Raw genomic sequence first — 13,567 nt, forward strand, 5'->3', positions numbered from 1 at the left:
AACTCGTAATAGCCCCAACTCATATTAGCCCCAAGTCATCACAGCCCCAAGTCATCATAGCCCCAAGTCATAATAGCCTCAAGTCGAAATAACCCCAGCTCATAATAGCCCCGAATCATAATGGCCCAAACTCATAATAGCCCCAAGTCATAATAGCCCCTACTCAAATTATCCCCAAGTCATAATAGCTAGGTCATAAAGCCCCAACTCATAAAAGCCCCAACTTGCAAGGTTGTACGCTCTTTGAATATTTTTATGAGTATTTGAATTGATAGTTTTATCCTCTAAAGGCTATTTATTGAAGTTATCCCATCTACATGTGTGTACTGTAATGCAGCGGCTTGCGGCATTACTGTAATGGTCCGGGGTGTGTTTTGGCCGACCATGTACCTCCCTCAGGTGACTGGTCACATGACTGTGACATAGCACAGGTCCTGTGCACACAGAAGGTCTGATCACATGACTGTGACATCAGCACAGGTACTGTGTGCATTGGAAGATATATAAACCCTGGTAGTTTTGAAACAGGTGTGTAAGGCGTGAGGCCTGTTCCCGTGTGGGACACCGCTAGAGTGTGAGGCCTAGTGAGGCCTATTGAAGCCTGGTAGGCAGAGGCTGGATTCTTAGGTGTAAGCGATCCCAGTAGCCTTGGAGGGCCAGAGGCTTGGAAGGCAAGAGTTCTGGAAGGCAGAGGCTGAATGTGAGGTGAGACCACATACCAGTAGCCTTTGAAGGAACGAGGGCTGGAGACCCCCATCTGGGAAGCCGTAAAGCCACAGTGGTGGCAGAACAAGTCTGAAGCAACTAAAACCCGGCAAAGGTAAAACACTGCTTGATGTGGACATTTCTATAAGTGACTTTGCTGGAGGCTGTAACTGGAGCCACGTGGGCCTGTCTGCCACTTGAAAGGCTCCTGGACATTATATGTAATATGTCGGCGAGCCACTGAGTTGGACTCGGTTATAGCAGTTATGAAGTAAAATAAACTGCTGGTTTGTGAAATACTGGAAAACGTGGCTGGTGTGCTTTAATTGACCCGGTGCAGCGAGTGTCCCCCAGCATGATGACTAGCGCTGCCTTACATGTGGTTGGAGAATACAGGCAACTGCAGCCCAGTTTCTAGGGGCAACGGCAGCCCGGTTGCTAGGGGCAACGGCACAGGACGACGAGTGTGGATACAAGCATCGCTGTGGCTCGGCGGGGTCACGAAGATTAAAGCATCTGGCTGTAACTCGGTGGGGTTACGAAAAATTGTCTTCGCACTCAAACCTGGTTTGCTGTGGTTCGGCGGGGTCACGAAAATTAAAGCATCTGGCTGTAACTCGGCGGGGTTACGAAAATTGTCCTCGCACTCAATCCTGGTTTGCTGTAACTCGGCGGGGTTATGAAAATTGTCCTCGCACTCAAACCTGGTTTGCTGTGGCTCGGCGGGGCCACGAAAATATTTCGGGGAAAGCGGTGAAGTGTCTAGTGTGAATAGTATACCGCGATGGCTGTGAACGGAGCAGCAAAAGAAAATGAAGCTATTGAGCAATTAAAGTGCCGGTTAAAACCGCAGCAGGTATTTGAGAAACGTCTACAGGACATGGTGCAGGAGCGGCAGGAGCTGTGGGCACCGTATAGAATGGCGGCATTGGACCATTCTGTGAACTCTCCGAGGGCGCCAGTATTGTCCCAGAGTGCCCGGGGAGGTGGTAAGAGATGTTGTGAACTGAGTCCTAAGACTATTGTGTATTTTTTTTGTAAAATTTCCCCTACAGTTGTGGTTGTCCAAAAGGAGGCGGAGTCTCAGAAGGGGGCAGATTTTCACAAGAGTGTGGAGTATAGAAAACCAAAATTTGTTTTGGTTTTGGTTGTGGGTTGATACCCCCTAAAAATGACAATTTGACCGTTGATAACGGTGTAGCTCCAGTAGAAGGGGTTGACGTCAAGGTGGGAGGTGACTTGTTAGTCCACAAAACCATGGGGAGTGACACAGACCAAACAACTGATGGTGACACTATGAAAGTAGAAAGAGAGTTCAGTCAGGAGGGGCTAGACGAGGGGAGAGAGTCCCCCTCTCGTCGTCGACGGCGCAAGGGCCACAAAAAGGTTGCTCCTGTAGTCTTGGCTGAAAGTGAAAATAAAGAAAATGTAATGCTGTGTGCCTTTGTTTCAAGTGTGGATCCTCCTTTAGAGGCAGAAGAGGAGGTGATGTTGCCAGTAGCAACCTCCGGTACAGTACTGAGACAGAAGGATCAGGATCTGACAGCTCTGAAAGAGGAGGCAGCCAGTCATGACCAAGAGCTGGAGCTCATCAGGGAGCAGTGTCAGAGTGAGTGCAGCAACTATGGGAAAACCTGGAGAACGTGTCCTCAGACCAGCAGAGCCTGGAGTCTGAACAGCAGAAAATATACCAGGTTGTGAGGAACTTACAGCGAGACCTGGAGGGAAGCAACGAGGAAATTAACCAATGGAAGGAAATGTTCGAGGAAATTAAGGAGGACCGCCACAAAACCAAGGAGGAGGTTTTGTAGTTGAAGCGTGAGAAGGAGACGCTGCAGGATGAAGTTTCTGGGCGTGAACAAAACCTAGAACGACTGCGCGAACAGTTCAACCGGGAGCTGTGTGAATCCAAGAAGGAATATGGTGAATACAGTGGGGAACTGCAACAAATTAAGAGAGACTATGAGGATCTCCTCAGTGTTAAAGAAAAACTAGAGGATGATAAGGCGGATGCAGAGAACATGCACCAAGTGGTTGAGACCACTGTGCAGGACACCCGTGATGAAAATGATGATCTCCGCAGAAAGACCCTAGGTCTGGAAGCTCAGGTGAAGGAGCTGCAGACGTTCTGTGATAATCTCCAGAGGGCAGAGACGTGCCTTAAGGAAAGAATCACCAAGATGGAAGCTGAGCGGAAAAAGATGGAGGAGTCTATCGGAGAAGCCACAGACCAGGGCCAGGAGTTAGCCACTGGAGATGGGAGATGTGAAGCAAATGCCTCCTTGAATAATACGAGCTCGGATGATTCGGTGGATGTAAGTGCCGAGATTAAGGAGCTCAAGGAGTCGCTACAAGCCCATTTGAAGCAAGAGAAGCTTGAGAGACTGGCTGTTGAGAGCCGAGTGGGCGCATTGGAGACAGAGAGGTCTGAGAGAACCCTACTGTTAAAGGAGCAGTTGAAGCAGGAAGAGCTTCAGAGATGGGCTGCTGAGAGGCGAGTAGCTGAGCTAGAGGAAGAAGTTTTCGAGCTCAAAGGTCGCCTAACAAAGTATCACTCAGTGAACGAGGCCTCCTTGGAGAAGGAAAAGGGCAAACAAGTTGCACTCACTCCCTTATGCCATGAGAAGGTGGACCTGAGGAGAGCTAAGAGAGTGTTAACAGAAGATAACTATGAAATGGAAGTGGTCAAGACGAAAATTCGTGAATTTGTAGCTGTGAGTCAGCTCAGGGGAAGCATACAGGGTGAAGAAGCTGAAAGTCAGTTGCCCCTGAAACTTGAGCTAGATGATCGTTTGGAGACCACTGGTGAGACAGAAACCTCTCGGTACAAGTGCCTCATAGATGTACCCGAGGATTTGAGAGAATGCACCAGTGAGTCCGTGCATGAAGAGTTTAAGAAGGCCGTGGGAGCCTGTGGGGTGTACTCGACCTCAGAAGCTAAACAGCTGGTGGTCCTGTCCATGACTGCAGTCACAGTGAAGAGGGTGGCGGTCCTAAGTGACATGCACTGGCGATGTATTCGCATGAAGCGGTTTCTCCTGTTGAAGACGGAACAAGCCGTTAGACAACTGGAGCTTATGAGAAAAGCTCAAAGTCTGCATGAAGAGGTCATCCGGGTACCTCAGGCTCTAGTAAGAAAGCTTATTGGGAGCAATGGTCGAGCCATGCTGATGATGGGAAAGAAGTCAGGTGTGATGAAAGTAAGCAGTCCATGTGATCGTCAGGACTGGATACCAGATGAAGACGGCATGGTGTCATTTTCCGCTGTAGGAACGGAAGAACGTCTTGCATATATACGCATGCTGATGGAGTACCGAGTGACCTACCTGCGAGAGGTAGAACAGTTGAATCTCGCTAGACTGCGAGTGGAAAGACAGCATCATCTGAGCAGCAGAAGATGGCAGCCGTCTACAAATTGTGAGACCAGACAGAGAAAGAGCCCCCTAAATAACAGAACAGCTACAGCTGAAGTTAGAGACTTGCCAAGATGTCCTGAGGATAGTGGGCGTGGGTTTAGAGGTAGTGAGACCTCCAGTAACTCAGGTTTGATAGGCCCATACAAACGACTCAATAGAGTACAGGACAGTACGGCGTCTAACCGGACCTTAGTTACCAGGGCGTGTGAGTCATCCTGCTATATTGACCGCTGGAAGCGGGGGAGGTCTGACAAGGTTACGACTGACCGCTGGGAGCGGGGGAGGTCTGACAAGGTTACGACCCGGAAAGGTGACTTGACAAAGTCAGTGACAATGACAGATGGTAGGTCCCTAAGGAATGGGTTAATGTCGATGACTAATGTTCCAGGGGCTGAGCAGCACAATTGTCTACATGGTCTCTGTGTGAACTGGGGATTATAAGGTGATTGTGTATATTATGTGTTCAACCCCACAAGTTTGAACAGAGGGGGGGGGGGATATGTAATGCAGCGGTTTGCGGCATTACTGTAATGGTCCGGGGTGTGTTTTGGCAGACCATGTACCTCCCTCAGGTGACTGGTCACATGACTGTGACATAGCACAGGTCCTGTGCACACAGAAGGTCTGATCATGACTGTGACATCAGCACAGGTCCTGTGTGCATTGGAAGATATATAAACCCTGGTAGTTTTGAAACAGGTGTGTAAGGCGTGAGGCCTGTTCCCGTGTGGGACACCGCTAGAGTGTGAGGCCTATTGAAGCTTGGTGAAGCCTGAAAGGCAGAGGCTGGATCCTTAGGTGTAAGCGATCCCAGTAGCCTTGGAGGGCCAGAGGCTTGGAAGGCAAGAGTCCTGGAAGGCAGAGGCTGAATGTGAGGTGAGACCACATACCAGTAGCCTTTGAAGGAACGAGGGCTGGAGACCCCCATCTGGGAAGCCGTAAAGCCACAGTGGTGGCAGAACAAGTCGGAAGCAGCTAAAACCCGGCAAAGGTAAAACACTGCTTGATGTGGACATTTCTATAAGTGACTTTGCTGGAAGCTATAACTGGAGCCAAGTGGGCCTGTCTGCCATTTGAAAGGCTCCTGGACATTAAATGTAATATGTCGGCGAGCCACTGAGTTGGACTCTGTTATAGCAGTTATGAAGTAAAATAAACTGCTGGTTTGTGAAATACTGGAAAAAGTGGCTGGTGTGCTTTAATTGACCCGGTGCAGCGAGTGTCCCCCAGCATGATGACTAGCGCTGCCTTACAGTACACATGTACAGTGGGGAAAATAACTAATTGATACACTGCCGATTTTTCATGTTTTCCCATCTACAATAGAATGGAGAGGTCTGTAATTTTTATCATAGGTACACTTCAACTGTGAGAGACAGAATCTTAAAAATAATCCAGAAAAATCACTTCTAAGGTTTTTACATAATTTGCATTTTATTGCATGAAATAAATATTTAATAGAATAGAAAAACAGACCTTAATATTTGGCACAGAAACCTTTGTTTGCAATTACAGAGGTTATATGTTTCCAGTAGTTATTGACCACGTTTGCATACACTGCTCCATACATGTCTACTCCAGATCTTTCAGATTTCGGGGCTCTCGCTGGGCAACATTGAGTTTCAGCTCCCTCCAAAGATTTTCTATTGTGTTCAGGTCTGGAGACTGGCTAGGCCACTCCAGGACCTTGAAATGCTTCTTACGAAGGCATTCCTTAGTTGCCCTGGCTGTGTCTTTCGGGTCTTTGTCATGCTGGAAGACCCAACCACGACCCATCTTCAATGCTCTTACTGAGGGAAGGAGGTTGTTGGCCAAAATCTTGTGATACATGACCTCATCAATCCTCCCTTCAATACGGTGCAGTCGTCCTGTCCCCTTTGCAGAAAAGCACCCTTAAGTATGATGTTTCCCCCATCATGCTTCACAGTTGGGACGGTGTTCTTGAGGTTGTACTCATCCTTCTTCTTCCTCCAAACATGGCAAGTGGAGCGGATACCAAAAAGTTCTATTTTGGTCTCATCTGATCACATGACCTGGCGTGCCCTGCAGGATTTTAAACCATGACGCCGTAGTGTGTTACTAACAGTAATGTTTGAGATTGTGGTCCCCGATCTCCTCAGGTCTTTGACCAGGTCCTCCCATGTAGTTCTGGACTGATTCCTGACCTTTCTCAGAATCATCCTTACCCCACGAGGTGAGATATACATGGTGCCCCAGACCGAGGAAGATTGACAATCAATGTGTGTTTCTTCCATTTTCTAATAATTGTGCCAATAGTTTTTGCCTTCTCACCAAGCTGCTTGCTTATTGTCCTGTAGTCCATCCCAGCCTTGTGCAGGTCTACAATTTTATGTCCCTGGTGTCCTTAGAAAACTCTTTGGTCTTCTACATGGTGGAGAGGTTGGAGTGTGATTGATTGAGTGTATGGACAGGTGTCTTTCATACAGGTAAGAAGTTCAAATAGGTGCATGACATAGGTCAGTGTGTCTGGGATGCAGTTACTGACAGCTTGGTCGTCGAATCTGAGACTTGGAGGCGCTGGCTGTCTCCAGGTGTTCATTGTCCCAGGAGATTGTCAGGCTGCTTAACTGGGCTGTTACTCCCAGACCTCTGCCAGACATACATTCAGCTTGTGTGGAATTCATCTCTCTGTGCATTGTGTTGTGTGAATTGATCTTTCGTTCCCTGACCTTGGACCTCGTTCTGACCATCCGTCTGTTTAACCCAATCTGCTCTGATCCACTATCCTCCTTGTATTCTGACCTTGGAACCTTACCTGACTATGCTTTTGTCTCTTCCTTCTATTTATGATGTACTCTCCTGGCTTCAGACCTCGGACTCCTTGACTATCCCATCTCACGGCTTGGCCGTGAGAAGTGACTCCGCTTCACAGTAGATGGGAAAACTTGCAAAATCGTCAGTGTATCAAATACTTATTTTCCCCAATGTATGTATGAGTTCCACACACCTTTTAACAATATACGGTTCAAATCTAACCAATTGTGTTTTCTAAACATGAGTTTATTTATTACACTTTTTTTCTGTTGTGTTGTGACTTTTGACTCAACCCCATGTCGTCATTGCCTTTTCCCGGAAAGCACTATTTTTTTGCTGAAACACATAGAGGCTGATTGATCAAAGCTTTTATGCCAGCTTTTGTGGCATTGAAAATTCACACTTTTGTGCAACAGGAAGTTGCACAAAAATGTTGCAATTTTTGGTGTTTTCACACAGGTTTGAATCGGCCACTTCATGAATCAACCCCATAGGCTTGTGTTATCCTGAATGAACCTGATATTAGTACTCTGCCTATTTTAAGTCAGAAGCCCCATTGGTTACATGAGCATCTTGACAGTCCACAATGACTTATTCTTTATTATTGAAGGAGCCATACCAATGAAAATTATTTAAATATATTTGTATTTTTTTTATAAAATTGTTCAAAAAGTATTCTTGTTTACATTATAGATATTTGTACAAAACTGTACTGGAACCATTGACATTTAAATGGCTACTGAACCCCAAATTCTTAATAGACCTTTCAATCATTAGAAATTGCATTGTGACAAATGTAAAGACAATCATATGGGGCCAATAAACAATTAACACCAATCTTCACCCTTTTCCATAAGTTAGAGAACAACTGTATTCCTCACTGCAAATTGTCAACATGTACACGGTAGTATTCTTAGTGTCTGAAACATTCATAATTACCTTCATATACAGCCCAGTTCTAAGCCTGAATGTATGTCAACTTGCAGTTCTTAGGCCCAGTTGTAAGCCTGAATGACTGCTACTTTGCAGCTCTTATGCGCAGTTCATTCGTATTTGTATATGTCTGAGATTCCATAACATGTGTCACATGTATGTCTCTGTATATTATAGCCAAAAGTGGGATTTGTCAGCCATTAGTCACAAAGGTCACTCATTTGGCCTCCACTGGGTAATGATGGCCAACAGCTTCATTTGCATGATGTGAACACAGCCTTAAACAATGTTATATGTCATGACATGAAATCATTCTTAGTAGTGCAAGAAGAACAGAGATTGGTTCCTTATAAAGCATTTTGTAAGTGCTTGAACGATGTATAAATGTCTTATGATAAAACCACAATTTTCTTCTCCAGTTTCTGAGGAGGGAAGAGAAAAGCTCTCATGATGCCATCCAATTCCTCCAGTCCCAGCTGGGCATGAAGTACAGAAACAGAGTCCTTCTCACACTGCACCACATATTTCAACAAGCGGTAAAGCTCCAGTAGAACATCACGTAGCACCTGATGGAAGACACAAGAAATTAAGAGTCATTAATGACAGATAAACTGTCTCTCTTAAAGCAGTTCACTTATGTGTGTGTTTATATACACTGCTCAAAAAAATAAAGGGAACACTTAAACAACAGAATATAACTCCAAGTAAATCAAACTTCTGTGAAATCAAACTGTCCAGTTATGAAGCAACACTGATTGACAATCAATTTCACATGCTGTTGTGCAAATGGAACAGATAACCGGTAGAAATGATAGGCAATTAGCAAGATACTCCCTATAAAGGAGTGGTTCTGCAGGTGGTGACCACAGACCATTTCTCTGTTCTCATCCTTTTTGGCTGTTGTTTTGGTCACTTTTTCTTTTTGCCATTTCTCTCACCCCTAGAGGTACAGTAGCATGAGGCGGTGTCTACAGTACAACCCACAGAAGTTGCTCAGGTAGTGCAGTTCATCCAGGATGGCACATCAGTGCGAGCTGTGGCAAGAAGAGTAGCTGTGTCTGTCAGCACCGTGTCCAGAGCATGGAGCAGATACCAGGAGATGTGGAGGGAGCCATAGGAGGGCAACAACCCAGCAGCAGGACCGTTACCTCCTCCTTTGTGCAAGGAGGAACAGGAGGAGCACTGCCAGAGCCCTGTAAAATGACCTCTAGCAGGCCACAAATGTGCATGTGTCTGCACAAACGGTTAGAAACCGACTCCATGAGGGTGGTATGAGGGCCCGACGTCCACAGATGGGGGTTGTGCTCACAGCCCAACACCGTGCAGAATGCTTGGCATTTGCCACAGAACACCAGGATTGGCAAAGTCGCCACTGGCGCCCTGTGCTCTTCACAGATGAAAGCAGGTTCACAATGAGCACATGTGACAGACGTGGCAGAGTCTGGAGATGCCGTGGAGAGCGATCTGCTGCCTGCAACATCCCTCACCATGACCGGTTTGGCAGTGGGTCAGTAATGGTGTGGGTGGCATTTCTTTGGAGGGCCGCACAGCGCACCATGTGCTCACCAGAGGTAGCCTGACTGCCATTAGGTACCGAGATGAGATCCTCAGACCCCTTGTGAGACCATATGCTGGTGCGGTTGGCCCTGGGTTCCGCCTAATGCAGGACAATGCCAGACCTCATGTGGCGGGAGTGTGTCAGCAGTTCCTGCAAGATGAAGGCATTGAAGCTATGGACTGGCCCGCCCGTTCCGCAGACCTGAATCCGATTGAGCACATCTGGGACATCATGTCTCGCTCCATCCACCAACGTCACGTTGCACCACAGACTGTCCAGGAGTTGGCTGATGCTTTAGTCCCGTTCTGGGAGGAGATCCCACAGGAGACCATCCGCAACCTCATCAGGAGCATGCCTAGGCGTTGTAGGGAGGTCATACAGGTACGTGGAGGCCACACACAATACTGAGCCTCATTTTGACTTGTTTTAAGTACATTACATCAAAGTTGTATCAGCCTGTAGTGTGTTTTTCCACTTTAATTTTGGGGGTGACTCCAAATCCAGGCCTCCATTGGTTAACAAATTTGATTTCTATTGATGATTTTTGTGTGATTTTATTGTCAGCACATTCAGCTTTGTACAGAACAAAGTATTCAATGAGAATATTTCATTCATTCAGATCTAGGATGTGTTATTTGAGTGTTCCCTTTATTTTTTTGAGCAGTGTATATATAGGTGCGGTTATGGAAACAAGCAGAAGATTTAGCCCAGCTGTCTCTGTGACCTGCTGTGCTATGACAACTGACAATATAGCTTAAATCATCTGCTAGTTTCTGTAGATTCTATAATTCTGAGTAATAATATTTCATAGCATGGAAAGATTCAATTAAAATATAACCTTTAGGCTATGTGCCCACGATGCAGAAATGCTGCATATTTTTTACGCTTCTCCCTGGCAGGAAAAACGCATGCGTTTTTTACATGTGCTTTTCCCACCAGGTAGAAGAGTTTGTCAAGCGTCTTTGCATGCATTTCTGCATGCGGGTTATCAAGCGCTTTTCCAAGCGATTTTAGCATCAATTGGAAAAGTGCTTGACAACTTGTTCACACTATATAAATCCATGCAACCGGCATATATAGTGTGACCAAGTTAGTTAAAAAAAAAGAATAAAATGGTAAAAAATAAAGTTTATACTCACCTTCCGGTGTCCTCCCGGTGTTCTCTCTGCTGCGTCCGGTGTGTTGGGCGGCTCACGCTGTTGTGAAGGACCTGCGGTGACGTCATTGAGTCATGTGATGGGTCACATGACTCAGTGACGTCATGGTAGGTCCTTCACAACAGCGGGAGCATTGCAATAGACCGGACGGAGCAGACAAAACACCGGGGGCCATCAGAAGGTGAGTATAAACTTTATTTTTTATTTTAAATTATTTTTTTTTTACAGTTTCTATGGTACCCGGGTCTGGAGGAGAGTCTCCTCTCCTCCAGACTTGGGTACCATCCGCACATAGAAACGCATAATATCCGTGTGTACAAATGTACTGACATGGATATTATGCGTTTTAATGCAAGTCAATGGCGGCGATTACGCTGCGTGTCCGCAAAATTAATGGACATGCTGCGGATTTTTGAGCGCAGCATAAACGCTGTGGAAAAATAAGCAGCATGGGCATTGACATTGCGGCTTGTCATTGGGGACTATGGGGGGTGGATTACCAAGCGTTTCCCAAGCGTTTACGCTGCGGAAATTCCGCAGCATATACGCTTGTAAAACGCTACGTGGGCACATACCCTTAATGATATGTTTAAAAATTAACCATTATATCAACCCCTGGACATAACATCAAATTAAAGTCTAGATCCACATGTGGGCTTTTTTGAGGCCCACACTAATAAACAAAAGACCTATAAGTACTAATTACAAGGTATAGACACTCTTAATCCCAGCCGCTACATGTTTTGCTTACAGTGAGGTCACCTTAACAATGTGTACCATAAAAGGGTGCCTCAGTGCTTCAACTCCCCATCTTTTGCAAGGAGAGGACAGAACTCTGTTCCCCTCCTAGGAATACCCACTACTGTGGGATTCGCTTTTTTTCTATTTTGACACTAAGCTCTTTCAAGCACTGAGGCACCTTTTTGCTACATGATATAGAAAGCCTATTGATCCCTGAGGAAGAAAGACGAATCTTTCGAAACGCATAGGACCCGCCCTATCCCAGCTCACACTAGCGCTAAGAGGCCGCTGTATCCTGTGTGTTACGTGTCAGCGCGTCACACTAGTCTCGCGCGCTTTCTGCAGGAAGTGCGCGCTTTCCCTATCCGAGATCACGCGAGAAGCGGAAGTCACCGGCCGGGACTCCGCTCTCGCTCCGGATATCAGTCACGGTACCTGCCGACAGGACGCCACCGACCCTGGGACGACTGTCCTATTAAGATCCACGTAGACCTCTCCAACTGTGAGTAACTGGACGCTGCGCTGCTCCGTCAACATACACAGCTCTACCCTCTATTGACTAACCGGCCGGTTCTCTCCTAGAACCAGGCCTATCTATTCACAGAAGCTACCCCTACCATTTATTTCTCCTATCTGGCACCGACCGGCTCTAGGACCTAGGGGAACCACCGTGCCACAAACAAACTCCCCTGACAAGGTATACCTATTAAGGATTCTCATACCTTGACTTGGTTGACATCTTGCTTCACCTGACCCAGGTATATTTGTCACAACCACCAGGACGTACAGGCCCACCACGGTATGAGACCCACCATACCTCCCCATGACTGCTACACTACTTATTTATAGCCCACACCAGGGCAAAATTCGTTTTTTACCTACTCTCTACCTTCGCCCCGTAGGTAGAATAAAGTGATAATCGAGGACACCAGTTCTACAAGAAGCCTAGAACCCCTGGACCTCTTCTTACGCGAAACTAATATCCGTCCGGATTACTATAGGTACATTCAATCTATTTACTTTGCAGCACCTCTCTATCTCAATTAATCCTCCATACCTATTATTTAGCCCCGTAGGCTCTCCCACCACGGAATAATATCACCTACCTAGCAGACCATAGTCCCTGGTACTTATCCACCAGTGCAGAAATAAGAACAAGGACCCTATAACAGGTACATCGGTACCATCTATCTCATCTAGACATTATCAAATAATCCCACTAAGCTAACCCACCTTATCCTTTTCCACAGGTTTAACACCTCTGGACCATGTTAAGGATCATCTTCTATCAAAATATAATACGCTACTCCTATTCTCTAAGATACACTGGCCTCTGGTTCGGAGACTTCACCAACTTTTAACTGGTTTTAAACACTTTTTATCTATTTATTCCAAATAAAGCTTATTTAATTTTTATCCAACCTATGACTAGTTCTTAGTAACGCCTTCACACTGGTATCTCCCTATTTTTCCTTTTCCCACTACCCAAGCGCGAATTATACACCTACTTGTAATGATATAGAAAGCGATGTGGACCTCATGAGTTTCAATATTCAGACTTACCCCAGCAAGTACACTCCCCTGATGACATCACTACACTGAGAAAAGAAACGCGTCGGGAGGTATTTTTTCTGAGGGCCATTCTTGGGTACTGCCCTCATCAGGGCAGAAGCACTTGCAGAGGGAGGGATAGACTAACATTTGCTCCTGAACAACCAGAAGAATCTATTGGATATTGTAACCCTCTGTGGACTAAATGGTGAGATTAACACTTTTTTGAACTCGTTATGCACTGTGACACTTTGATATTATTTGTCCTACTTAATTTGTGGTAAAAATTGTTAAAGGGTTATTCCCATCTCCAATATCCTATCCAAATATGTAGTAGTTGTAATAATAATAATATTAGCAGATACCTCCAATTAGAAATGTATTATATTTTTTTCTGAATCGCTATGTCTCTTTCCTCATGTTCAGGGCATTGGAGGACCTTAGGTATCCATGGTTACGGCCACTGATATAGTGACAGTTAGTTAGCTGGTAGCTAGTGGTCGTAACCATGGATACCTAAGGTCCTGCAATGTCCTGCACATGAGGAAAGAGACATAGCAAATCAGAAAAACTATACTACATTTCTAATTGGAGGTATTTGCTAATATTATTATTATTACACCTACTGCATATTGGGATAGGATCTTGGAGACGGGAATACCCCTTTAAGGTAACCTCACTATAAGTAAAGCTAAGTAAAGTGGCCCTATATGCCGACGACCTTCTGTTAT

The 13,567-nt window shown here is 45.8% G+C and overlaps 1 protein-coding gene across 4 annotated transcripts in view; it reads right to left on the bottom strand.

Moving 5' to 3' along the window:
* Positions 1–5,712: 5,712 nt before the first annotated feature.
* TANGO6 (transport and golgi organization 6 homolog) overlaps positions 5,713–13,567 on the bottom strand; it is an 84,937-nt gene continuing 77,082 nt past the window's right edge. For all 4 annotated transcript variants that reach the window (XM_073666074.1, XM_073666064.1, XM_073666070.1 and 1 more), the window contains one exon: positions 5,713–8,395. In XM_073666074.1, the coding sequence (XP_073522175.1) occupies positions 8,219–8,395 (177 nt within the window). In that variant the 3' untranslated portion in view covers positions 5,713–8,218. The remainder of the gene's footprint in view (positions 8,396–13,567) is intronic.

This window comes from Phyllobates terribilis, unplaced genomic scaffold (genome assembly GCF_046119375.1).
Source record: "Phyllobates terribilis strain yellow unplaced genomic scaffold, ASM4611937v1 Scaffold_2__4_contigs__length_985480577, whole genome shotgun sequence".
Taxonomy (NCBI): domain Eukaryota; kingdom Metazoa; phylum Chordata; class Amphibia; order Anura; family Dendrobatidae; genus Phyllobates; species Phyllobates terribilis.